This window comes from Pseudovirgaria hyperparasitica (genome assembly GCF_010093815.1).
Source record: "Pseudovirgaria hyperparasitica strain CBS 121739 unplaced genomic scaffold EJ05scaffold_15, whole genome shotgun sequence".
Classification (NCBI taxonomy): Eukaryota; Fungi; Ascomycota; class Dothideomycetes; order Acrospermales; family Acrospermaceae; genus Pseudovirgaria; species Pseudovirgaria hyperparasitica.
The window spans coordinates 418,850-444,910 of NW_022985563.1; the positions used below are offsets into that span (position 1 = coordinate 418,850).

The 26,061-nt window shown below is 49.8% G+C and overlaps 10 protein-coding genes across 10 annotated transcripts; 5 read left to right on the top strand and 5 right to left on the bottom strand.

Moving 5' to 3' along the window:
- The first annotated feature begins 64 nt into the window (after nt 1-64).
- Nucleotides 65-1,265, top strand: EJ05DRAFT_133941 (thymidylate kinase). The gene is made up of 3 exons (XM_033739174.1): nt 65-325; nt 398-506; nt 567-1,265. The coding sequence occupies exons 1-3, from the start codon at nt 205-207 to the stop codon at nt 979-981; spliced, it is 645 nt and encodes a 214-aa protein (XP_033597259.1). The 5' UTR covers nt 65-204; the 3' UTR covers nt 982-1,265.
- Nucleotides 918-2,224, bottom strand: EJ05DRAFT_513730 (uncharacterized protein; the record flags this gene model as incomplete). The annotated part of the gene is made up of 2 exons (XM_033748460.1): nt 918-1,893; nt 1,980-2,224. The coding sequence occupies 2 exons, from the start codon at nt 2,222-2,224 to the stop codon at nt 987-989; spliced, it is 1,152 nt and encodes a 383-aa protein (XP_033597260.1). The 3' UTR covers nt 918-986.
- A 953-nt stretch (nt 2,225-3,177) lies between these two features.
- EJ05DRAFT_443160 (PLU-1-domain-containing protein) lies at nt 3,178-8,562 on the top strand (the record flags this gene model as incomplete). The annotated part of the gene is made up of 6 exons (XM_033742071.1): nt 3,178-3,492; nt 3,613-3,661; nt 3,714-4,526; nt 4,680-4,780; nt 4,850-7,572; nt 7,623-8,562. The coding sequence occupies 6 exons, from the start codon at nt 3,178-3,180 to the stop codon at nt 8,560-8,562; spliced, it is 4,941 nt and encodes a 1,646-aa protein (XP_033597261.1).
- A 656-nt stretch (nt 8,563-9,218) lies between these two features.
- On the bottom strand, nt 9,219-12,122 carry EJ05DRAFT_134144 (uncharacterized protein). Its single transcript, XM_033739176.1, has 9 exons — nt 12,096-12,122; nt 11,827-12,042; nt 11,339-11,775; nt 10,913-11,282; nt 10,755-10,859; nt 10,590-10,703; nt 10,325-10,544; nt 10,069-10,262; nt 9,219-10,005 (listed from the first exon to the last, which is right to left on the bottom strand). Exons 2-9 carry the CDS (start codon nt 11,881-11,883, stop codon nt 9,430-9,432), a joined length of 2,073 nt encoding a protein of 690 aa, XP_033597262.1. The 5' UTR covers nt 11,884-12,042; nt 12,096-12,122; the 3' UTR covers nt 9,219-9,429.
- A 689-nt stretch (nt 12,123-12,811) lies between these two features.
- On the top strand, nt 12,812-14,981 carry EJ05DRAFT_479225 (HET-domain-containing protein). The gene has a single exon (XM_033744626.1). The coding sequence runs from the start codon at nt 12,893-12,895 to the stop codon at nt 14,846-14,848; it is 1,956 nt and encodes a 651-aa protein (XP_033597263.1). The 5' UTR covers nt 12,812-12,892; the 3' UTR covers nt 14,849-14,981.
- Nucleotides 14,982-15,031: 50 nt separating this feature from the next.
- EJ05DRAFT_503757 (TPR-like protein) lies at nt 15,032-17,006 on the bottom strand (the record flags this gene model as incomplete). The annotated part of the gene is made up of 2 exons (XM_033747470.1): nt 15,032-16,848; nt 16,904-17,006. The coding sequence occupies 2 exons, from the start codon at nt 17,004-17,006 to the stop codon at nt 15,032-15,034; spliced, it is 1,920 nt and encodes a 639-aa protein (XP_033597264.1).
- A 323-nt stretch (nt 17,007-17,329) lies between these two features.
- EJ05DRAFT_479226 (DUF572-domain-containing protein) lies at nt 17,330-18,611 on the top strand. The gene has a single exon (XM_033744627.1). The coding sequence runs from the start codon at nt 17,439-17,441 to the stop codon at nt 18,240-18,242; it is 804 nt and encodes a 267-aa protein (XP_033597265.1). The 5' UTR covers nt 17,330-17,438; the 3' UTR covers nt 18,243-18,611.
- Nucleotides 18,302-20,736, bottom strand: EJ05DRAFT_479227 (alpha/beta-hydrolase). Its single transcript, XM_033744628.1, has 4 exons — nt 20,327-20,736; nt 19,928-20,266; nt 19,418-19,821; nt 18,302-19,368 (listed from the first exon to the last, which is right to left on the bottom strand). The coding sequence occupies exons 1-4, from the start codon at nt 20,543-20,545 to the stop codon at nt 18,738-18,740; spliced, it is 1,593 nt and encodes a 530-aa protein (XP_033597266.1). The 5' UTR covers nt 20,546-20,736; the 3' UTR covers nt 18,302-18,737.
- Nucleotides 20,737-21,585: 849 nt separating this feature from the next.
- Nucleotides 21,586-23,155, bottom strand: EJ05DRAFT_488958 (splicing factor 3a subunit 3; the record flags this gene model as incomplete). Its single annotated transcript, XM_033745756.1, has 2 exons — nt 21,586-23,016; nt 23,066-23,155. The coding sequence occupies 2 exons, from the start codon at nt 23,153-23,155 to the stop codon at nt 21,586-21,588; spliced, it is 1,521 nt and encodes a 506-aa protein (XP_033597267.1).
- Nucleotides 23,156-23,457: 302 nt separating this feature from the next.
- Nucleotides 23,458-25,371, top strand: EJ05DRAFT_513738 (uncharacterized protein; the record flags this gene model as incomplete). Its single annotated transcript, XM_033748461.1, has 2 exons — nt 23,458-23,625; nt 23,682-25,371. The coding sequence occupies 2 exons, from the start codon at nt 23,458-23,460 to the stop codon at nt 25,251-25,253; spliced, it is 1,740 nt and encodes a 579-aa protein (XP_033597268.1). The 3' UTR covers nt 25,254-25,371.
- Between the last annotated feature and the right edge of the window lie 690 nt (nt 25,372-26,061).

Here is a 26,061-nt window from a genome sequence, read left to right on the forward strand (position 1 = left end):
AAAATGAGCCAACATGAAACGAGCCTTCAATCCACTGGTACCAATGCATAAGTACTGCAATTGAGATGCATGCCCGCGTTCCACGAGCATCCGACGTCCATAAACGCCAAGCCCGCAGCCGCATTTGGATGCCGGGATCATCGACCACGCACGATGCGCGCATAAACTACTCCACTCTCTCCCATCAACCACCTCAACTTCAAGATGCGTGGCAAGCTAATCGTTTTCGAAGGTCTCGACAAAGCTGGAAAATCAACGCAATGCTCCAAACTCGTCGAGGCTATGCGTGCACAGGGGAAGGATGTGAAACAGATGCGGTTTCCAGGTTCGTCCATCTTGTCCGAAACACACCGGGATCATGATCTTCAAGGGATAGCATTAGGCTAATAATATGTAGACAGGACGACACCGATTGGTCAGATGATAAATAATTATTTGACCGGAGACAGCGAACAGGAAGATCATGTGATTCATCTATTGTTCAGTGCGAATCGATGGGAGGCAGCGTATGTTCCCACATTCGAACCTTCTCTCGGGCTCGCCGAAAACGGCTAACATCCTAACAGCGCATCTATACAAAAAGACATAGCCGCTGGAAAGACTGTCATCGTCGACCGCTACTACTACTCTGGCATCGTCTACTCCGCTGCAAAACGCAACCCAGCCTTATCGCTCCTCTGGGCACGCCATCCCGAAGTCGGACTACCGCGCCCTGACATCTGTATCTTCCTGGACATTTCGCCCGAGGATGCTGCGAAGCGAGGCGATTTTGGCAGCGAGAGGTATGAGAGTACTGAGATGCAGGACCGGGTTAGGGAGTTGTTTGGAGTGTTGAGGGAGGGCCAGGAGAAGGCCGACTTTGTACGGATTGACGCGGGAGGGGAGTTGGAGGAAGTGCATAGGCTGGTGAGGGAGGCGGTTGACAGGGTTTGTGAGGGTATAGACTTGACGGGGTTGCCTCTGCGGTTTGTACAGCCGTGATGACCTCACGGAGGGTGTGATAGGTGGCCCAGGTTGTGTCGTTTGAGTGCTGCTGGCTTCAAAGGGCTTGGATCGCCCTCGCTGTCATCGTCCGATGAAATGAGGACGTAACTGTCTCCTAGCATAGAGCCTGCGACGAATGGTTCGGGCGCCTCGACAGCTTCTTCGTTTCCGGAATCAAGCTCTCCGTCCAAACCCTCGTCTAACACGTCGTCGGCCTCCATCTCCTCGACGACACGCTTGCGCTTTTTCTTGAGGAGTTGAATGATTTCCTTCTCGCCTCTCTCGCGTAGTGTCAATTCCTGGACCAGAGTTCTCCACTCCAGCTTGGTTTGGCACAAAGGGCACTTGCCAGACTTTGGTATGAGTGCATTGGTCTCTGGGTTCTCTGCTAGAAAGCGTTTTGAAAGACATACAAGATGCGAAACTGACTCGCATTTTCCTTGAGGGCAGACTAGGACCATAGATTCTTTTGGATTGATGCGTGTTCGACACACTTCGCAATGAGGGGGTCTATCGCGATTGAGCAAGTCGAGACTCTTCTCATAGTGAGCCTTCACATCTTCATATGCAACATTTAACGCGTACAGTCCTCTTGCTGATTCCGGTAATTGTCCTTGCAACTTTGGTGGGAGACTTGGTTGACCGGCGATCGAATGCACCACAATCCTGGTATCTAGTGGCTTGCCGAGTGTCTTCTCAATCTGCTTATCAAAAACCCTCCATCGACCATGCACTCCCTCATCGAAGAACTCAAGTGTTAGTGGCCATCGTGAGAAACTCTGCGCGCGCAGTAGGAGATTCAAGTGTTTCAAGCCTTTTGGAAGAGTCACCGCAGGTCGTCTCTGTTTTGACGGACTCTTTACTTCTGCAGCAATGTGACGTGTCTTGTGTGCATGCTGCCATGCCCATCTAAGTAGTTCTCAGCGACCATGCAGGACGTAGACGTTCGACCGCACGTGACGGGGCAGTCAGAGCAGTATGTGTCTATTACTCACTCGAATTGCAGCGCTGCAATTTTGGAAGGGAATCCAGTGACGAGCAAGCACATCTCCCATGGTCTCTTTGTGCCATTACCGTTCTCCGACGCTGTGCGCCACGCTCCCCCCTTGGTGATGCCATTGTGCTGTTTAATGCGACGGACCGGGTTTGGCGTGGAGCCAATGTACAGACTGGCTTTTGGCTGGACGGTGGAGCGCAGCAGGTAGCAGCAGTAGAATGCAGGTATCGGTTTGTCCATCATGTTGGGTGTTGCTGCCGTGACACCTATATAGTTCGAGCAATGAAGTGTGGTAAATAATACACTTGATGCACAAGGCTACTAGCGCTGATGCATTGACCACCCTAGTCCGACACATGGAATCATGGACGGAAGAACGGCCTGAGCGCAGCCTGACCCACGCCGCCGCCGCCCCAAGAACTTAGAAAGACAATGGAATGTCGGACATTTGGCGTTGTATTATTTTGTAGGTAGAAGTAATATGGACGAGGTGAAGTACTTCTCCATCAGTGCTCCCAATATTTGCGCGTGCAAGATATAGAGAATAGACAGTGACAGCCATATAAGCACAGTATGAGGTGATGATCTTGGCCGCACAGAAACGAGGACGAGCGACTTTGGTGGTCTATCAGGTCAACGTTGTCTGATTGGGCCTAGAGATCGCTAGTGTAGACCTGTCGCTCGTACTTGCCCTTTGCACTTGCACGGCTTCTTCTACGTCCCATCCCATCCTCCTCATAACCTCATATCCCTTCCAACCCGCCTCCGCTGCCGCTGACATGCGACAAACCTCTCTCCGACGACATCACCGCCCTTTTCGCTCTCCGAATACTCCTTAATTGCTGCTGCCGGCACCCAATATCACGTCTTATTGCCTCCACCAGCAATTAGCCTGCATTGCCATATGCCCCCCGGTAATCTGCCTAAGATAATCCGTTCGACTTCCTTTTCCGTACAGTTCGTACTCGCCTAAGCTCGACAGAAGCTCATAACGACCTGTCGGCCGATCTGACGAAGCGTACACCATACAGAGGGTTGAGGAGGAATATCGAGGACGGATGGTTGTCCCTCCGGCTGTCCAGGGAGGCAATGCGCTCGCCCATAGCGCAACGGCCACCTTTCGAGTGAGCCCTGCGAACAGCGGGTCCGTTGCTGCTGCACAAGCACAGCAAGCACAACAAGCACAGAAGATTAGGATGGCAGCGAGCGCAACACCCACAAATCATGGCCCACAAACGAACGGACATGTCATACCTTTCAGTGCGCGCAAATCTGCTGCGTTGGACCTGTCTACCGTGGAGCGACGTGGAGAACCCTCAGCTGTTCCGAACATACGCAAAACGTCGCGGCCCTTTGGACTGGAAGAGGCGCCGACGTATTACCCTACGGAGAAAGAATGGGAGGATCCACTGGCATACGTTATGAGCGTAGCCCCAGAGGCGTCAAAGTATGGCATCATGAAAGTCATCCCTCCGGACACTTGGCTCCCAGATCTGGCGATTGATACTGAGGTACGTCATGATATATTCCACTCAGCACACATCTTACCTCGTAGTCTTGCGCGGCATTTTTGGCCACTTCACCTAGTCATAACCACCGGTTTTCAGTACGAAATTCTGACAAAGAAACAGAAATTCCACTTCAAAACTCGCCGACAAGCACTAAACTCTGTTGAGGGTGGTGGGTTTAACTGTCTTTCAATGTTGCGTTGAATTTGCTAATGAGTTTGCAGGAACACGTGCGAACGGTAACTATCTGGACCAACTTCAAAAATTCCACCGAAATCACGGGACAAACTTGAACCGCTTCCCTAGTGTAGACAAGCGTCCGCTTGACCTGTACAAGCTTAAAAAGGCCGTCGAATGTCGTGGCGGCTTCGAAAAGGTCTGTAAGGGCAAGAAATGGGCCGAGATTGGTCGCGACCTAGGCTACAGTGGCAAGATCATGTCATCCTTGTCAACCTCACTGAAAAACTCATACAGCAAATGGCTGCTCCCTTATGAAGAATGGCTGAAGCATTCGAAGCCTGGTGTCCAGAGACAGATGGAATTCGAGAATGGTGGTCCATACACACCTTCACCATCGCCCATGAAAAAGATGTCACAACATGCAACTCCTACGCCTGGGTTTCAGGACGACTCGCCAGCGATGAAGGCTTCATCGGCACTACAGACATCCCTACAGAATGCACATGTTCCAACGAGCGCTCCGGAACCACGCCTTTCGTCAGGTTTCACCGCAGTCAACGCTGGGGGATTCACGGCAGTGAACGCTCATGTCGCTCCTGTGAATGCCACAAGCTCTTTCTCGGCGATCAATTCTCCAGCAAACGGTCCTATTCGCGATAGCGAGCAATCTACGCCGATGCGATGTATCGAGAGCCCCAGGACATCCGCGAACACTCCCGATATGCGACCATCAGTATTTGGTACATCGACCCCCCTTTCGAACGGGCACGGTAACTCGAAACGGCCATTTTCCTCTATGGAAGACGACACCCTTGATCCCGACAGCGCAGATCGGCGGAGCAAGCGTATAAAAAAAGGTAAGCTGGTAATAATAAGGAGCTGTGCGCTCCTTAGAATTCCTGCTACCCGCTACCCTGATTTCACCCATGCAATGGAGCACCTTATGTTCTTGGTATCACAATTGCAGCTGCACCTCTCCGGCTTGGCACCGCTAACTTGTACATTATTAGAAGCTGCCCCTACCATAACTGGCTCTCACATGACGCAGCCTCGTACGCAAACGCCACGGTTTTTCAATCCGCGTGATCGATCAAAACACAGGCCAGGCGATGTAGGACCCCTTGGATTCGTATCACTCCAACATCAACACTCTGTAAAACAGATGCTAATTGTGCTGCAGAACTGCGAGATATGCGATATTAACGAGGTAGCTGGAGATATGGTTCTCTGTGATGACTGCGAGGGTGGCTATCACATCAAGTGTCTGGATCCTCCCCTATCTGCTGTGCCTACGACTGAGTCTTGGTTTTGCGCAAAATGCCTTGTGGGAACAGGCGAATTCGGTTTCGAAGACGGTGGCATATATTCACTGAAGCAATTTCAGGAAAAAGCCAGAAACTTCAAGGACAATCACTTCGCCTCGAAGCAGCATTTCGACCCTATACTTAACCAGAGGCGGCAGGTGTCAGAGGATGAAGTTGAACGGGAGTTCTGGAGACTTGTAGATGATGTCCAGGAGCAGATCGAGGTGGAATACGGTGCCGATATTGGGTCCGCAACACACGGAAGCGGTTTTCCAACTGTTGAAAAACATCCGCGAGACAAGTATGCAAGAGATCCTTGGAACTTGAATCGACTACCGTTTGTGCCGGATTCGCTCTTCAGGTATATCAAAAGTAATATCTCAGGCATGACACAGCCTTGGTTGTACGTTGGCATGGTCTTCTCCACATTCTGTTGGCATGCCGAAGATCACTACACATATTCTGCCAATTACCAGCACTTCGGTGCAACGAAGACTTGGTATGGCATTCCCGCTGATGACGCTGAAAAGTTCGAGGAGGCAATGAAAGCAGCTGTGCCGGAACTTTTCGAAAGTCAACCAGATTTACTTTTCCAGTTGGTCACCCTTCTGACGCCGGACCATCTCCGCAAAGCAGGTGTAAGAGTTTATGCACTCGACCAACGAGCTGGACAGCTCGTAATCACTTTCCCTCAAGCATATCACTCTGGGTTCAATCACGGGTTTAATATGAACGAAGCTGTCAATTTTGCTCCCTCTGATTGGGAGCCTTATGGCGAGGCTGGTGCTCTACGACTTCAAGACTTTCGCAGAGATGCATGTTTCTCCCATGACGAGCTTCTCATGAATGCCGCATCCCAAAAGGATATCACGATCAAAACAGCCAAGTGGCTGGCACCTGCTCTGCAAAGATTACTGGACCGTGAGCTCAAGATTCGCCACGATTTCACCACCAAACACCACGAGAAGTGGAACCAAAGAGTGGTTCACCTCAATGGTACTGGAGTCACCAGCAGCGTCGAAAGCGAACCCTGCCGAGTACCTGTCGAGCTTAGGGAGGACGAGGTCTTCGATGGGGAGAGCCCTTCTTGCGCGTATTGCCACACGTATACATATCTATCCCGCATGCACTGTCTAAGAAGCGAGAGTCTTAATAAGGACAAGAAAGACCCGGACTACAAGCCTACCTACGTCTGTCTCATACACGCGGGAGCATATGAATGTTGCGACATGAAAGAGGAGGAACGCTTCCTTGGTATTCAACATGCGATCATCCACCGCTCAACAAACGAATCGCTACAGTCCGTCGTGGATAAGGTCACAGAGAAGGCTCATTTGCCAGAAGCATGGGCCGAGAAACTCGACAAGTTTGTCGAAGATGAACCGAAACCCTCATTGAAGGGTCTGAAATCGCTACTTGCAGAAGGCGAGAAGATCCAATGGGACCTTGAACCGCGGCTTTCTGACTTACGCAGATCTGTCGATCGATATAACGAATGGGTCGAAGAAGCCATGGGATATATTACCCGGCGACAGCAAAACCGCCGCAAGAACGACCGCGTCTGGCGTAAAGGCAACTCCTCCAAAGCTGCCGAAGAAGAACGAGAACGCGAGCGCGACTATCGAAATATCAAAAACATTACCCGGCTTCTGGAGCAAGCAGAAGAACTCTCATTCGAGTGTCCTGAAATCACAACCCTCAAAGAGCGGGCAGAAAGTATCGCTGAGTTCCAAGTTAAGGCAAAGATTGCGCTGACTCAGCAGATGAGCCACAGCGGTGCACACTCACTCGATGAATTAGAAGAGCTCGTAGAGTTGGGAAGAGGCTTCAACGTCGATATCCCTGAGGTCGAAATGCTGGATAATCTTGTACAACAGTTCAAATGGGATAAAGAAGCACGAGAGAAGCATGAAATGCCCTTGACTATGCAGCAAGTCGTCGATTTTCTGGTAGCAGGTCGCGAACTTGGAATACCTGAGACCAACGAGCACTACAGCTTTTACGAAGAGCAAAAACGTCAAGGAGAAATGTGGAACGCAAAAGCTCTAGAGCTCATCGAAGTCGAAACTGTTCACTACCAACAACTAGACGCCCTTGCCAAGCAAGCAAGGAATATACCAGTCATCCCCGAGACGTTCAACAAAATCGATGCAATACTCAAGAAACAGCGCGAAGCACAGGAGCAGATCATTACGCTATACGAAAAAACAAGGAGTTCCGACGTCGCAGATCGTCCTACATATAAAGAGGTTTGCGAGGTCATGAGTGCTCTGAGTGAATTGAACAGCAAACCTCCCGGGACACTTGATTTGGAGAAGGAGCAGAAGCGCCACGAGGACTGGATGCGACGTGGCAAAAAGCTTTTCGGTAAAGCTAACGCGCCTTTGCACATCTTGCATTCCCACATGAAACTTGTTGAGGAGAAAAACCGAGCTTGCTTCGACATCGAAGACCAGCCTCGCGGCCCCGTTGAGCCTGCTTCCCGAGAGCAAACCCCTGTTGACGATCGAGACGAAGAAAGAGATATTCGAGATGTGTTCTGCATCTGTCGGAAGTCGGAAGCCGGAATGATGATCGAGTGTGAATTATGTCATGAATGGTGAGTCTGATCACTCCCAGACGATCGTGGATTCAGCTAACATATGCAAGGTATCATGGCAAGTGCCTCAAGATTGCACGAGGTAAGGTCAAAGAAGACGACAAGTATACTTGTCCCATCTGCGACCACCGTGTGAAGATTCCACGTGATGCTGCGCGGCCTAAGCTGGAGGATCTCCAGCAATGGCAAGACGACATAGAGAATCTTCCGTTCCAGCCTGACGAGGAAGAAACCTTGGAAGCAATCATACAGCACGGCCAGAACTTCCGAAATTACGTGCAGAGGTATACCAATCCTACGGCGTTTACCTGGGATGAAGGTACAATTTTGAGGTTTTACCTCAGGAAGCTCGAAGGCGCCGACATATTACTTGCTAGTGAGACAAATTACTTCCGCCAAGAGCTTCACAAGTTCTGTCCGGTTGCAGACAGGCCACCACCCATGATCGAAGTGTCTCTGTCTACTCGCAAACCACGACCAACAAAGCAGCAGAAGCTCATGGCCGAATATGGAGTCAACAGTCTTGAAGAATTGCCAGCACACGTCCGCCCCAAGGGTTCACAGCTCAAGCGAAAGCATAGTGATAGCTCAGGTTTTCGACAACATATGGAACCCGCAGAACCATCGACGACGCCTCCCGGCATGCCACCGTCAATGGAAGCCAACACAACCAGCTATTTTGAAAATAGCCACAACCCCGCGGCGTCATCCTTTCACAATTCCCCTATCTTCACCTCAGCCTCGACTTTTAACGTGACATCTCCCGGTCCTTTCTCTGCCTCCAGGACTCTCCAAGGCGAGTCTGCCACTATGTTTGACAGCCCAAACGTTCCGTTCGGCAGCTCTGGCTCCGGTGGCCTCGAGAATATCTTCAACGACGACACTCACACTCAGATCGCCGATTCCACCACGTTGCAATTCGGCAGCGAGATGGACACCGTGGAGCGGACCAACGATGTAGACGAGTTCCTAGCCACTGGTGGGGACTGAGCAAATCCAACCCTATCCCCTGATCTCCTTCCAACCCCGATCGCTGCTTTATGACTAATGCGCTTCTCTCTTCTTATAGTTGAACACGGCTATTATATGCCCTGACCCGATCAACCGCTGCTCCATTCTTTCGCTTCTATGTCATCATATATTACCAGCATGCAGCGCCATCACATGTAATGGCCGGCGCCAGCCAGGCGTATCAAACCTGCCAAGATTCTCACGATCGAGAGTGGTTCTCCATAAGGCGTTTTCTAGGGTTTCCTTTCTTTTTTTCCGCGAGATTACAACTCTGCTCTCTCTCGCTTTGTCTGTATCGGCGCCTGCTGCTTCTCGCATGGTTCGGCGTGGAACTCATTCACCACCCCGCTTTGCATGAAGTGTGGGCTGGGCGGCTTTTCGTGTGCTTCTATAGCTTGCTTTCCTTTCTAGTACTTCTGCTTTAATCGAGCGGGAGGCACTGTGTATGGGGTTTATCTTGAGAAGAAGAAAAGCATAGAAATGGTGCTACTTTCGCCTCTTTTGCTTGAACGGTGTGTGTATATTGTATTCTATTGTATGAGTCTGATGGCTGGTAATGCACGTTTTGATGTGAATAGGCAGGTTTGTCAAAAGTCGTGATCGGGTCGTGACCGGTTGTATGTATGAAATAGAGTTTTTTTTTCCCCATACATTTCAACAAACACGGGCGTCCTTTGCTGTCATACTACGTGCTGCTAAGCTAAATTATACTGATCGACACCACATTTCAATCATCCTTTTGAACATCTTATCGTTCTCGTTTGCAGATATGATGAGATGTATGGCCTTACATTCATTACAACATCCTCATACGTATCCTCATCCCAACTCCCTTCTCTGTCTGCTTCATAGCTCATCCTGCGTCTCTGCGACCGACACGGCAGACATGGCCGACATGGGCGAGATGCTGCCGACATCGATCAGCTTCTCCGTCGTCGAGCTCTTGAGTCGCTTGCGCATGGGCGTCTTGAACGGCAGCTCGGCGATCCGCGCACTGCGCTTCCGCGTCGGTGTCTGGGCAACCTCGACGGGATGAGGCGTCTGTGAGCTTCGCAGCGATCCGCGCCCTGCGAGTTGTCGCACTGGCAAGGGCTGCTTCATCATTGAAGCTGGTGGTGGTGGTGGCGGATGCATGGCGATATGTGCCTGGGCCGAGGCTTCTGCTCCTGCTTCTGCTGTTGTCGATATTGGCGCTACTGGTACCTCCTGTGAGGTGGTCTCGGTATCTTGGGTCTCGGGAGGATGAAGATGAGGAGGGATTGATGGCTCGAACAGCGCCTGTTGCGCGGCTTTCTGGTCCACGGGGAGCTGTGTTGTGAGAAACGAGGCTTGGGCCGCTGTGTTTGGGGGTGGAGGGAGCTGGGTGGTATCTGTGATTGTTGGTATTTCTGCGTTGTTGTTGTGTGGCGGCAGGAGGTCGTACTGGGGGCAGCATCAGTGACCGGCTTATCTCGTGAAGGTAGTAACGAAAATGTGTGAACTTACATAGTGTGCGATTTTGGCGAGCGGGTCGAAGTACTGCTTAAGCATCCGCGACCGGGCGGGTTCTCGATCCACAATCATCATCTTGGGTTTGCCTGTTGCTGCGAAGCCGCGAGAGTGGCTGCCTGGGGTGTCGATGAAATAGCCCTCTCTGCGTAGGTGTTTCGTGACATGGCCGGTGGTTTGTAGGTCACAGTCTGGCGTTGGTTGTCAGCGTGGAATCTAACACAAAATCACTTGCGCTCGGCGTGGGACTTACTAAGGAGCTCGGAGAAGCTTTTGTCGTTCTGGTAGCCGAATTCTTCGACTAGAGCGAGAGCGCGTCGGAGTAACGTTGTGTTTTTGAGATCTTGTAGTAGTGGTCCATCCCGGTCTTGAAGTAGGCATTGGTAGCAGACGTGGATCTTTGGTAATGTGGCGACGTCGCGGTGGCCGTAGCAAGATATGTGCTGCCATGTGTTGCAGAATTCGCAGTGTACCTGCGATTGTCAGCGATATGGTAATTCGGATTTCTTTTCACTGACCATCTCCCCTTGTTCCTTGTCCAGACCGCATTCGCAGCGAGCAACATCCTCACTCAAGTCTACCAGGGGAGATGAAGCGCTGTTCTGATGAGCCAATCGATCAGGCTGTGGCTTCTGTCGCTGCCTTAGAAAGTCCACTACGCCTTGTGATAGCTCATACTCAACTGCTTTCGCTATTGGAGCTGTATGAATCTTCCTGGGCGTGTTTGGAAGAGGTATATCGATTGGCTGTGTTTTATTAGTACCTTGGGACTGATCCACAGGATTAAGCTGTTCAATATATCGTCAGTGGACGAGCAGAGAGTCTTTAGTGATAGACCTACGATGCGATTGAAGTATCTCTTGGCCTCTAGAACACCTTGAGTGGCACTTTGCGTGTCCTCTTCTGGGATATGATCTTGTGCTCTGCCTAGATTTGGAAAAGAATCAGGAGCAACCTCGACTTGGTGTGGTCCTTCTGGATTCACTAGAGTGTCGGAGGTGACAACAGCAGACTCCGGGACGATCCGCTGATTCGCCTCCTCTGTGGATTGGTATAGACTGTCGACGAAAACAGTCGGTTCAGTCAGCGCGTCCGCACGAGAAACCTCGTAAGTATATGCTAGACCAGTCGGGATCTTGTCCTCCGTCGAATTCCGGTCTTCATTTTCAGGATCCGAGACTCGGATGAGGTGCTTTACTTTGAGGTTAAGCCTGGAAGCACAGAGTATCAATAATGTCCGTCCTAAGATTGTGTCTAAATGACTCACGAGTAAAAGCCCACATCCAGAGACCCACAGTTTGAAACTTGTAATTTCCATTGCTCGCTCTCAGGGAAGCTCACAGTGTCTTTCGGTGACGGAACAAAGCCCGGCGGCTCATACTCTGGATCGCACTGCTCATTGTAGAATAAGTGCATTGTCAAGAAGCGTTGGCTTGGAAGGTTCGGTAGGGTGCCACAAAGTGCGACAAGCTGGCGAATGAGCTGTTGTAAGCCAGTCCTGGCACTCTTCACTGTGACAGGCTGACCACGAGGTCCTTGAATCTCTAGGCCCGCGACGATCACTCCTTCGGAGGCAGACTCGATGTATTGAACCGTGAAGGTGTAAGTCTCGAGGGCCTTGGACGGATCATCTTGGTTTTCGAACACGTTCAATTGCATGCCTTTGAGGACACCAAGTCTCAGTGCATCAAACACGCCATGCTCCTGGTAGTAATGTGAATTAAAGCTTTGTATATGTGGAACATGAAGACCTACGAGCCACTCTAGAAGCTTATTCGCACCCTGATTTCGTCCTCGCTGTAAGACTTTCATGGAAGTTCCCCTGGAGCCTCTGCTTTTTGCCAGTACTGTCGGATCAGGTACAGAGCCGTCAGCAAAGGCACGATAGGAGAGGTATCTTGTGCGGTCATCGAATCGGTCATCAAAGCAGTCTTCAGTGAAGAAGCCGCGTAGATACGCAAGACAGCTGACCTAGAGGCGAAAATAAGTCAGCAACTGAATAGTAACTGAAGGAGCAAACATACTGAGCCAAGGAGTAGAGTCTGTACGGTCTCGGTGCTCTGCTCCTGTCGGATAATTTGCTCAACACTCGTCTGCGCTTCAGTATGAGTCTGAACAACAGGACGATTTCTCGTCACAGTGGTAGTGTTTGTCTGTTTAGGTGCTGCGTTCTTACGCTTAGAGTAAGTCTTCGGTGGCATGGCAAGATATGGAGAAAGGAGAAAAACAGAGATTTAAAAGTGAACAAGGTAGAAATTGCAGACGAACAATGTAGCACCTTCAGAGCTAGTGGAAGGAAGAGCTCACACGTAGCTCACACGTTATCACGTGAGGCTACTTTCGTATGCCTACGCTGGAAAGATTCGACCCGCATTGTACGAGACGATGCTCCAGGGATATGTACTCGAAACCGTCGTCTTGAAAGTTCGAATGTCCTGCTTGACACTATTGTAGGTTAGTCTGTATATTCTTGTGCTATGCGTGCTCATGAGCTCCAAACATCGTACTGACTCCTGAGGCACATTACAGCCCATGCTAGCGATTGTGATACAGACATGTCGGGGCATACTTCAGAAGACACGTGTAAGTCTACTATGTGGCTGAAGATTTCAAAGAACTTCTCACCAGTGTCAGACTCCAAAAGACAACATCGTTGATACTATGCCAAGGCGCGAAGTGATTTTACATAAGCAAGCCAAGGTGGAGAGTTCCAACTCCGCTCCGCTCTACCTAAAATTGTGCTATCGAACGACGAGATACGACTCTGCGTCTCACCGTAGAAGTACTTCGATTGCATGGGTATCGCGGACCTACTGCTACCATGGCAGGCTACACATATTCCCCATTGCAAGACCCGAAGACGCAGATCAGGCTCCTCACATTGTTTCCTGGAGACTTCTCTGACCCAATCATCTTGAGTCTACATACTGTATCTCTGACATTGACGAATAAGAACCACTATGAAGCTCTTTCATACGTATGGGGGTCGTCCACAGAGACGAGGACAATCTTTCTGAGGCTGTCAGACGAGTCACAAGACTCAGCTGAACCCAACATGGATTCTGCACCCTTTGAAGCTACGCTAAACCTTGAATCGGCATTGAAGCACCTCAGACAGATGAAACAGCCACGGAAGCTATGGGTGGATGCTTTGTGTATCAATCAGAAGGACGATGTCGAGAAGGGTTATCAGGTAGCTATAATGGCTGATATTTATCGCGATGCGAAAGTTGTGCTCTGGCTTGGTCCTGAGGAAAATGACAGCAAACATGCGATGAGCCTGATGGCAAACATGGGAGAGCAGATCAAAGTAGACTGGCACACTTGTCTTCCTGAAGAGGACTCTTTGGCAAGAGTAAACCTCTCATGGACAGATGATAAGTCATCCGGCCCCCATTGTGAGCGGGACTTCCTCGCCATCCACCACTTACTGACTCGGCCGTATTTCAACCGGCTGTGGATAAGACAAGAAGTCTTTCTATCCGGTCCCCAGTCAATTTTAGTCTGTGGCCATGATGCATTGTCCTGGGACTGCTATGGCGCAGCAACGATCGTCATGAGGGTAAAGTTCAAGCACGCACTAGAGCAAGGTGAATTTTTTCCGGAAGCTTTACAAGATCCATGTTGGCAAAGTATCGCCATCTGCAACAGACTCGAGTATGATTCCATGGATTTGGCTTTGGAAGACGCTCAGACGGCTAATTGTTATGACCCACGAGATCGCATCTACGCCAACTTCTTCGCAAGTGCGGATCTGCGCAGGATCATCAATCCTGACTACACAAAGACTATGGAAGAGGTGTATATAGATGCTACTCGGCGTATGATAGCTCTATACGGCGATTTTAGAATACTGTCTCATTGTGATTCGAGATATCACCGATCCGGGCTGCCTAGCTGGGCTCGAAATTGGCAACATGGATATGGCGTACATTCAAGTAGGATTGGACAATGTCCAAATTGGGCCGGTGGAGTGACTCGAGCTGAGGCATGGTATGCGTCGGACCAAGAATGCTATGGTATGAGCACACATAGTGTTTTCGCAGAAACGGTATGTCATGTTTGGCCTGTGGTGAGGAACGACAGTCATTCGAGTGTCACCTTCTCAGGTCTACCATCGATTGGTTTTCTGTTATCAAAAGCCGCAGAGTCGGGTCGCTCGTACACTGTGGAACAATTATTGGTATCGCTTTGTTGTGTGCTTTTCAGCAACAAGTTCGGTGAGCGCTTTCAGCCACCGTTGTCACATTTCGCAAGCTTCACGGAGACCACAGAAGCTTTCGTACGATCCTGGTCGAAGAACCTTAACAAGCCGTTGGTCTTCAACGACACCTCGATTCCTGTCTTGGGAAGTATACCGCTTGTGTCCACTCGATGTTTGTTTATGAATTCGTCCGGTAATTTGGGTCTGGGGCCACTGGAGACTAAACAAGGCGATTCAGTAGCCGTGCTTGTCGGAGGGGCCACACCATTCGTCGTCAGACCTAGGAACCACTTCTGGATATTGATCGGAGAGTGTTTCGTTGACGGTTTAATGTACGGCGAGGTCCTCTTCGGACCCATTCCTTCCTCAATTGAGCCTGTACTGACAGGTAACACATTTCAGAACCCTTCGTACAGAGACATGATTACAGGAAGGATAGTGGAAGATCCTAGAGTATCCATGCTGTTAGAAAAGCTGCCCGTCGAAGAGAGAAAACAAATAGAAGGGCAGAAGCTCTCCGCAGATGTCCTGAAAAGGATGGGCGTTCAGTTACAGAAGATCACATTAGCGTGAAGTCCTTTCGAAAATGAAATGGGCTCTCTGCTTTTTAGCATCAAGGATCCGGGATTCTACCATCTTGATATGATAGAAACTTGCAGTCTGAATACTCGTTGTTATTCCATGAATCAACCATAACCAACGCCGCGCAATGCCTAGATATAGCCTTATATCCTATCCAAAGGTAGAGCAAGTACTCTATTCCTCGTCAGTATCGACCATCATACTTTCCCCACCCATCATACTTTCCCCACCCATCATGCTTGTAGAATCCCCAAAGTCCGTCCGTGACTGGCGGCGGTCTCGGAAGCCTATGCTGCTAGTTGAATCGCGGGGGGCTTTACCCTTCACTTTCCTCCGCCTCTGTAAATCAAGTTTCCGCTGGCCTAGTCGCTGCTCATATGCTTCCTCTTCAGATTCGCCCATGATGGACGATTGCTCATTAGCTTCTAGAGCCTTACTTAGAAGCTCTGTCGCAATGGGATCCTGTGGACTAATCGCGAGTGCTTCATGAAATGCGATGACAGCTTCCCAGGGCTCGTTCATCTCTAAGAGAACAAGACCTTTCGCACAGAAAACACCTGCATCTTTCCCGCCTTGTCGTAGCACCTCTTCAAACTGAATGAGAGCTTCGTTGAGTTCGCCTAGTCGCCGGTATGCGTGTCCAAGGTTCGCTCGAGTCGCCACCCATGCGCGAGGATCAGAGTCTATGTCTGCTGCTGTCGTTAAAGCCAGCGTGAATATTTGAACGGCCTCTGCTAGATGTTCTTTGTGATAGAATACCACACCCATCTCATTCAGCAAAAGTGGATCGGTCTTACAAAGACTATAGGCAGTGTTGAGATATTCATGGGCGAGAGGCATGTTATTAAGCTGGAGATTTTGCATTCCAAGATACAGTTGAGGAAGGTGGGTGCCCTGGAACAATCTCGCAGCAGTCGAGTAGGCTGATATAGCCTGGTCGTGTTCTCCCTCAGCTGCGAATGTGTGCGCAAATCCAATCCAAGCCGGCCCAAAATGAGGATCCATCATTGACGCCTTCGAGAAGAAGCGTCGCGCCTCTGCAATGCGATTAATTGTAAGGTAGTAAACTCCAACCGCAAGCCAAGCGCATGGCTCTTCTGGGTGGTTATCTGCCAGATCGTGAGACAGTAGAAACAGTGTGTTCTTTTCGTTCAATTCGTGCAAACATGCCAGATGTACGGGGTAAGTCTTGAAGTTATAGCGGTCCCGTTCGAGAATCACCTCTGTAAGAGCCAGCGCATCCTTGAAACGACATTGTGTAAAGAGTAGCTCTGCCTTAGCGAGCAAGATATCCGGATTGGCAGACAGATTATAGTGCGTGGACAAAGTTTCGGTCGCAGCCGAGAAGTCATCTGCATGCTCGTATTTCGACAGCCTTGTCGTGTATAACATCTTGGTGAACTCTGCAGCTTCTTGCGACACAGAAGCACTATCTCCTACAACGGCCTCGAAGTTCAGTGATTCCAAAAACTTCCATTCTTCGTCTGGGGACATCAGTGAGTTCTTCATCAACTGATCGAAAGCTTCAAAACACTGAACATCTATGCGGACAGCATCCTTGTAACATTCCTTCGCTCGGTCGAAGGCGTTCTGCTTCGCATAGCAGACTCCTCTAAGATAACACATCGCCGCTTCGAAGCGTATTTTGGTCATATCCTCCTTGTCCCTGTCTTCACTTCGATCGATTCGATCGGGGAGCCGTGAGGCGTATTTGTGACCTTTAGAAAGCATAGACCTCGCGTTGCCGTCAACATGCTGCAACTTCCGGCGTGCGCTATCTGGCGTCTTGATAAGATGTGTAGGATTCTTCTCGCCCAGTATGGCCAAAGCATCCTCGAATTTACCCTGCTTGACGTGGCAATGGGCTGCTAGGTATTGACATGAAGGGTTGCTGGTGATGAGATTGCCCCGAGAGAGGAAGTTTTGAGCCCTTGTATAGTTCCCGGTCTGAAAATGTACTTGCGCAAGCCAGAAAGCATCGGTGTCGTTGTCTATAGGCTTTGTCAGTCAGTTGGTGAGGCAGCGACGTGCTTGTGGTATATGTACTGGTCAATGCAAGGAGTTTGTCGCCAATAAATATGGCAGACTCGTATTGATGCTTGTCGAGAGCATCTTTCCTCCAGTCTCGCAAGAACCTCTCCATTCTCATACTCCGGAATTTGGGCACTTAAAAGGTCAAGTAGAAAGACGAAGGTATTGGAAGAGGAATTTGGAGAAATTCCAGGCCATCACTGTGGTTCTAGTGCGGCCAGGTCATGGTATAGAAGCGATAAGTGACCTAGACCGTAAAGAGCGACGTTGTTAGTACATCAATGATGGCGCATCGTTCTTGAGACATGTAAACAGACAGGATGGGCGCACGCGATTTGACGTGTGTGCTAGCGTACTAAGTGTGGCGCGCCAGAGTGGCGGCGGGGCAGGGATGCACTCGGGATACATGGGATCTGATGCTACCTACTAATTAGGCTTACACTTCAAAGTTCGCCTTCTCAACTTCTTAACTTCCACCACACCCTCGCCACTATTACCTCCAGCACTCCTAAACACAAAAAAAAGAACATTCCGCCCATTAGCATTTATCATGTCGGAACGTAAGGTGCTCTCTAAGTACTACCCTCCAGATTTCGATCCTTCTCAAATCACGCGGTCGAAGAAACCTAAGGATGCTGGCCCAAAAGTACAAACTGTACGCCTCATGGCCCCATTCTCCATGAAATGTACATCTTGCGGCGAATTTATCTACAAAGGTCGAAAGTTCAACGCGCGGAAAGAGACCACAGACGAGAAATACTATGCCATTACTATATTTCGTTTCTATATCCGATGTACAAGATGTAGCTCCGAGATCACATTCAAAACAGACCCCAAGAACATGGACTATACCTGCGAGAAGGGTGCTAAGAGGAACTTCGAGCCTTGGAGAGAGGCTAAACTCAATGAAGAGACCGAGGAAGAAAGGCTGGACCGTTTAGAGAGGGAAGAAGCCGAAAAAGATGCTATGGCAGAGCTGGAATTGAAGACCATCGATGCGAAGACTGAGATGGCTATCGCCGATGCGCTCGACGAGATTAGGACACGGAACGCGCGACTAGAGAGAGCAGACAAGGATGGAGAGGCCACGGTACAGCAAGATCCAGAGAGCGAGAAATTAGAAGCGCAAGAAAGGGAAGATGCAGAAATCGCACGGAGGGCATTCGAGAAGCGTATTGAAGAAGAAATATCGACCGAGGTCGGTGTCGGCGGAGCACATTCATCTACCACCACAGCTCAAGCAGACAGCGCTGCTATGCCACCGCCACCGCCGCCAACTTTCAAACGCGCTCCGAAGAAGAAGAAAGATTTCGGGGCCGCATTGGGCATCAAGCGCAAACCTGGGTTGGTCTAAGAGTTGAGATCCTTTATTTTATGTATATTAGCCAGCGCCTTGTTCAAGATACCATTTCCGTTTCAATGTTCCGACTCCAGAGTAACGGCCTCCGTTAGGAGTATAGCCATAAAGGATACAATAGATCAAGCAATTCCGAGAGAATCAGACGGTCGACCCAGTCAGTGCATGGCACCTCCTATAGGTCATCACGACCATCCAGTGTGAAACGGATGTTGATATGGCTACACTATTTCCACAAAAAAGTAGACCGGCGACCCTTCGGACCGGCTTACAGAAGTACCCGGGCGGAATAGCAATTGGCGTATATCTCGATAGCATTCAAGGCGAACACAACGTTAAGACTTCAAAAGCACCTACCAATATTATCCAATTTAGAACGAGCCTAAATCGAACAATATGCTAGTAAGACAATCCATTGCGACCTACTCACTATCGATCATCATAGCCTTAGCTGAAGCCTTCAACTACCAACATTCAGGGGTATCACAATCATCACTGCCGCAAATCTACCGCCACCTGCCCGAAATATTCACACATCCCCCTCTCGTCATTCGCCACTGTCCTCATCGTCGTTTTGTTCGTCTCGAACACTAATCTGCTGCCTTGTCCCCACTGCTCCCAAACTGGCGTACCCCGCGCCCTCTCACGATTCGGATCCAGATGTCGCACGAAACTGGTCCAGTATCCCTGCACCACCGGAATCACACCATCATTTACACCTCCTGGCAAATAACTCTGCGGCCAAAAGCTTTTCGTTCCTGCGGCCCCGGGTGACCATATAGCATTGATTTCAGCGGTGTGGAACACGCCTAGTCCACTGGCTTCACTGCGGGGATCTTTGACGGACCAGAGGTAGGTGTATACAGGTATGGAGTGCGAAGCATAGATGGAGGACAGAGTGAGTCCTGGGCAGAGGTAGCGGATGGAGCCATAGGCGTTGGCGCATTGGCGCCAGAAGTCTGTGGATTTTGGGAAGCGTTCAGGTGTCCGTGGGAAATACTTAGATACGGCGTCGGCGTGACTCGAGTTCAGATGAGGGAATTGATTGCTGAGCCATTTCGTGGACGTTTCCATGTTGGCGATATTGCGCGGGCAGAACGTCGTGCCTTCATTGAGGACATTGCTGGGCTTGTTAGATGACACTCCGGAGAAAGGTGAAAGGGTATACACACCCGTAGATAGCAGGGAGCTTCACAAAATTGCCATCCTGGAACTCCTTCATCGTCACCGCACGTACGAAATCGCTGTCGATGACTGGACTGTACATGAACAGTGGCTCCCAGTGCTTGCGTGGATAAGGGACGTTGACAGCAGCTTTCTGATATGAACCGATGTCCATACCGCGCAAGCACGCAAGCGTGTCAGACTTGCCCTTGCACCCACTATTTGCGACCAGCGCATCGTATTGATACTGCGATTCCTCGATCGTCAGCACAGGCCCAAACGACTGCGACTCTGCAGCCGTGCCATGGAACAACCCATCATCGCGCCCACCATACGCAGCAAGGTGTAATGTGATACTCGCGGCTCCAGCGCTATCGCCACCGAGAACGACATGCTTGGGATTGCCGCCAAACTGTACCGAGCATGTTAGCCCTGCCAAGTGTGCACGGATCGGATTCAAACAAATGTCAACACGAAACGGTGACATGCAAAGCGTTTCGAACTTCCAGCGCACGTACCTTTGCGATGTTGTCCTGGACCCACATCATGGCCTTCCTTTGATCCTTCAGCCCATTGTTCACACTGCCACGCATCTCCTTGCTTGCCAGAAATCCGAGCGATGCGACGCGGTAATTGAAAGTGACAACGAGCATCTGCTTGTCCGCGGCGAGTAGCAGCGCTGAGCCATTGTAATTTGCATTGGAGTCGGTGTTGAAGCCGCCGCCTGGGATGAAGAAATAGACGGGCAGTTGAGAGTCCGCGGTCGCACCTGTGGGCGCGTAGACGTTGATGAAAAGGCAATCCTCGGAAAGCGCGGGGGTGGGTGTTTGGGACAGGCCGATGCAACGGGCGCCGTGCTATTGACATGTAAACATCAGAGCATTTCTGGAGGAGAAATAAGATGATAAAGAACATACAACAGTTGCATTCTGGACATATTGCATACGTTCCGGATCCTGGGGTGGAGCAAAACGAAGGTTACCCGTTGGAGGAGCGGCGTAGCGCATTCCGAGCCATTGTGAGATCCCGTTTGAGAGGGCGTGGCCGTGATATGTCGCGTAGTCGAGGTGAACGGTTGTGCCTACGGCGTTGACGATGCTCTGCGCCAAGAAGGCGCTTATGAGGAGAAGACGCATCGCATCAAAGAGTAGTTGGGTGCAGAGCTTGACAACCGAGTGGATAGATGTGTATTCGAGGGATCATGGTGACATGGTGCGTACATTGGGTACTTATCTAGAGAGATGAAATTGTGAATGAGCTAAGGGAGGAAGTATGCTGGAAGCGGAGGAATGCTCGGTCATATAGCTATTGAGTCCCCAGAACACCGTTTCAATTGATGATAGCATAGCCAGCCCAGTGGACGGATTTAGCTTCAGAGACAGGGCGACCGGGGTGACGACGATGGACCGGGTCTAGAATTAGTAGTACATGGACCAGGGCTGATCTTGTTCAGTTGGTCAGACTGTCCCTCACGCCGTTCTCAGGTGTTCTTGCCTTCGTGAAGAAGGTGAAGTGCGAGTCAATTAGTCTTGGATCAATCACATCTGCATCGCGTCAGACATTATGTCAAACGAGAGCATTCCTTTGCATGCTCTGGTGTTAGCTGTCGTTAAGAAATGAGCAACGGTTGGTTCGCGCTAAACAACAACCCACCAACTAAGCTGGAGCCACCCGGAATATCATTACTGTGGTCAGTATGGTGGCATCAGGGTAAAAGGCTTGAGCTGAACATCACGATTCACTGCTGCTAGCTGTCATGTTCCGTTCAACAATTGCTCTTGATCTAGCTACATGCACGCCATCGCGGCATCCTGTAGTCGCCCTTATGTTTACCATGACGGTGTTCTGAAGTCTCCACTGACTTACACCTGCTCAAGCCCCTGTATCCATGTTGTTTCCCTTCTTTTAGCAAGTCTGTGCCAAGAAAGGACGCTCCCAGATCTTCGGACATTCTCCGTGTTAATGGCTGATGTTTAAGCTCAATGATCTGCATGGCGTCCGACGTCCTGGCTAAGCTTTGCCGCCTAATTGCTCGTACCCCAATGTCGGCCGAGGCGGAGATATGAATTTTATACGTCAACGCAATGCATGCAGCGTATGACGTGAACTTCGAAATGCGAGTGAAAGCGTGTAGTGGTACAATCCTGTGCCGTGACTGAACAGACATTTGTCGAGCTCACAGCAGTCCCTGCTTTTGCAGGTCATAATACACCTTTTCGGGCATAACATTGCCATCACCATCCTCCATTTGGACCACATTCTCGACAGTAGTCTTCTCCTGCTTCTTGTCCCTCTGCAGCTTGTCCCACAGATCAAGGGCTTCCTGGATGCCTGTTATCTCGCGGAACAGAGTTGTGTTAGTGATACCCAGAGCCTTCAAGCCCCATGTATGTCTGGCTTCGCTGAAATGCTTGTCGAAGGCTCGGCGCCCCATATAGACGAAGTTGCCGCATATCTCGCAGGGGAATTCGACTCCAAGCCCATGCAGCTTATACAGCCAGAATGGAATCGGCTTGCCATCCCACGCAAGCGGCAGCTTCAATGGGTTGTATATTTTCTCTTCGCCATCATCATCGGACCCTTCCTGGTCTTCCTGCCCGACTGGCTCTTGTGATTCAGCATACAGTGCTGCGAGCTCCTGCGCTCTCTCTCGATCTGTCATGCCTTGTTTACGCTCAACGTTTACTCGTGTATCGCCGCGCTCTGTCTGCATGGCCGCTGCGAGCTTCCTTATGCGAAACTCTCGATCGGCCACAGCGCGTTCTTTCACTTTAAGCACAGCTGCGTTGCTTTTCGATGAGCTCGTGCCGTTGGATGCACCACTCGTACCACCTTTCTTGCTCTCTGCGGCCCTTTTATGCTTTTTGCCATTCATGTGATTCTTGTAGACGTTCTCGTTCTTGAATTCGGCTTCACAATCTGCGCACCACACACCTTCACCTGTGCCTTCGGTTTTGAGTCCACGTTGGGTAGATTCAGTGGGTTCCTCTCGCCAGCCTGGCAACTCAGCCTTCTTCCACGATTCCTCGAACTCTTGATCGAAGCTCTGAAACAGCTTGCTTAGATCTTCCAGGGGCCTTGTCTTTCGCATAAACCCTTCCAAATATTGTGAGAGCGTGCCGAGATAACTGAAATACGCATCAGTCATTTTCTCTGGTCGTTTGATCGGGCATTGCGGTGGGTGGAAAGTATCAAAGATATCGAGGTATTGAAGGTAAGATGGTCGTCGGGCGCCCTTTACGCCAGGAAGGTTTAGGTACTCCTCGTGGAGCATAGTCAAGTCAAAGTAGCGACCATAACCTTCCTCGCCTGTAAACAATGATTCGACATCCACATGCATGGTCCCTGTGGCTTCATCTGGTCCACGCCGCCTGTACGAGCGTTCAAGGTTCTCTACCGGCTCATTGGGGTATTTGCGATGATACTCCTTGATAGAGTTATATTGTTTATTAAACGACTCGAAGACGTCCCCAGCAGACAGAGATTGTATCTCACGTGCCCGCGTACCCTCACTATCCTGATAGATGTCAAGTAGTCTGGTCGACTGCTCTTGTATGCGGTTCATGAAACCGTTGACTTGGTGGTCTCGTGCCAGTCTGTCTCGTATCTATCAGACGTTAGAAAATCATATCGTAAGTGCGCTTTGTTAAACAGACGTGCTTGGGTTCATCTCGCAGTCTTTCCGCTATCGCGTTCTCCAGTCTTTCGATGTCTTCATGAGCTAGTCTTTGATCCTCGAGGAGCATTTTGAGTAGATGCTGGGTTTTTACGGATCACGAGCAAAACCTTTATTGGTGCTATAGAGGATATCGTGTGGAAGAACTCAGGCTCAGACAGGTCAATACTATAGTTGCGATTTCGAGTTTCCCTGGTTCCGCCTGGATTCGAGGTAGACCCGAGGTTTAACCGGACTCGCGTCAGTAGCGCGTTGAGCTCCACGTCCCCGGTTCGGAGCTCAAGCTCGAAAACATTCAACCTGCCAGTGAGCGACTCTACACTCAACGATCCAGCCTCACAACATTCGGTGGCAGCCGCAACCTGAATGACTATGGCTGATCTACAAATTAAGGAAGCTACTTTGCGTGGCAGTCTTGGTCGCAGCTTTCCGGCTCAGCACGATCGCGCGGCCGTTGACCCTGTTCCAAACGGTAAAGAAACAGAACTCAAAACACTCATCAACAACGTACTTGAAAAATGCTCTTCAGCAAACATAACAGTAGTGTACCTAAAACCTATTTTTGATGCCGTTGCTAAAAGAGATACTATCTACAGAAATGCAAGACTTACGTTATCATATACGTTGTGCCGTCCGAAGAGCGCATTCAGAAGCTTGGTGCATACCTTGAGGCTTTGTCAAAATCACTACAAAGTCGCCCACAGAATCTAGCCGACAGGAGGAAGTGGATTGCAGACTACAGTGTAGGCCTCAGAAGACTGTTCATGCTATATCTGATTAGCGACATTCTTTATCACGTTCAAAAACTCAAAGGCAAGGAGGACTCGACGAATGCAATCAAAAGATTGGTCCTCAATATCGATGAAACCCTGATTCGAATACTTCAATTAGCCGCTGATCTCGATGTCTCTAAGACTGCAGATCGCCAGCTACATGCCAAACTGAAGGAAGTCATCAATCTCTGGAAAGAAAGAGCTGTCTTCACCGAAGCCTTCATTGACGACCTCTATCGCATTATCGAAGGTGGGGGCAAGCATGTCTCTTTATCTACCACAGGCAATTGTGATCGCCTGAGTTACGCTATTGCATCCAGAGAAGGACCCTACGATTTGCCAGCTTTGTACGGTGAAGCTAAAGGTCGATGGTACGACCAGCCAGTGGGTGTGATGATGTACAATCTCAGCCTTGAGCCAGGGAGATCGATTCGAAAGTCGAAGATGAAGCCCATGCCCATGACCAAAGGACGCGCATCTGCAGCTCTGGTCAGTGCCGTCGATGACTTCATAGCTGATCTCAAAGAAGATCGTAATGCCGCTGTGAACGAAGGTCGGATGCACAACATTGACCGACTTGGACAGATCATTGTCAAAGACAAAAAGAGTGGCAATCTGACTTTTGGCGATACCTATTATGGCTTCTCACGCGACTTCCTTGAGACGCTGAATGCGATCAAAGCGTACAAGAAGCAAAAGCCCAGCAGGTCAAGTGACCTCACGGGGTCTTTGAGCCTGGATGAAGTTGTGAAGAAGCGCGGTGGATCGTCTGGAGAGGGGAATGGGGCCCAGCCTCATTGGAAGAAGCTCCAATTCTGGTCAGCACAAAGGCCCACGCGGTCTACAACTCCTTCCAGGAGCCGATCTCAGACACCCAGAAGGTCGCAAGACCGTTATGCCCGCTCGCGGTCTCCCAGAGATCGCTACTGCCATTACAATCGCAGGTCCAGCTCGCGGGACCGCCGCAGAGACTCGCGTGAGCACGTCTCACGAAACAACCAACACCGCCCGGACCGCCGGTCCTCTCACGAACAAAGGAGCAGTCCTACAAATACTCCCCGCCGCCACCCACAATCCCAATGGCAGCAGTCTCCTTCTTCTTTCGCTCCGGGCCAGTATGGCCAACACATGCAGTTTCCCCCGCCGCCGCCCAATCTGCCCGTTGGCGCGCCCTGGCCTCCTCTCCCACCTCCACCTCCACCAATGGGCGGCTTCGTCCCGCCCGGTCATGCGCAGTTCCATGCGCAAGGCCAGCGGCCACCATTCCAGGTGCCGCAGGGGGGTGGTGGGCAGTTTGGCCGGGGTCGTGGTAACGGGTTCCATGGGAACCACAACGGCCAGTACAATACTGGCAACAGGAACTGGGGTGGGCCCAACCAGGGCAGGAGATACTAGATTGCGTGGGTGGGAGGAGGAGTGGGGGCTCCTGGAGTCCTCACAATTGTACAATAGCATAGGTATCAATGAGATACCCACAGCCTGCGATAAGGCAGGATAATAAATGACATGACCGTGATTGCTTTAAGTAAATGCATGATGTTTAGCACATGCGAGTTCGTGACATATACGTGATACATGCATAATCTAAGTTGCCATATATATTATGCCTACTATATTCATATATAAGTACAGGAATTCTATATTATCATTCTAGCGATAGCTATATATGCTAGTGTAATTACTATAGTATACAGGACATTAGTAACTGTTCTTCTTTATCTTTTAGTAGAGCCTTTTACATATTCTTTACATCTAGAAAGAAAATTTACTCTATCTAAAAAATTATATACTAGATCTATCGTATAGCTAAGCTTACATCCTTATATATTAATATTATATCTAATAGTATATATAGATTCTATAGTAATAGTCATGTTATATCTCTATAATATAAATGAAGCTTGTTACGCTTTTATGTCTTGAGTCATTTATATAAAATAATACTTAGTAGAGATTTAAATAGACTAGAAGTATTATTATATCATAGAAAGAAGCTAATATATTAGTTCTGTACAGCAATAGAGATAGTTATATCCTTAGTATGTAGACTATTATACAGATAGTTTTATGTGTATGTCATATAATCTAGATGGAGAGGGGAGAGTATAGTGGTTCTGTTAGGATTAGAGGGACTTAGAATTATAGATAAAGAGATATAAAGAGCACTATGTATAGATGGAAGTATAAGTAATAATCTAGAGAT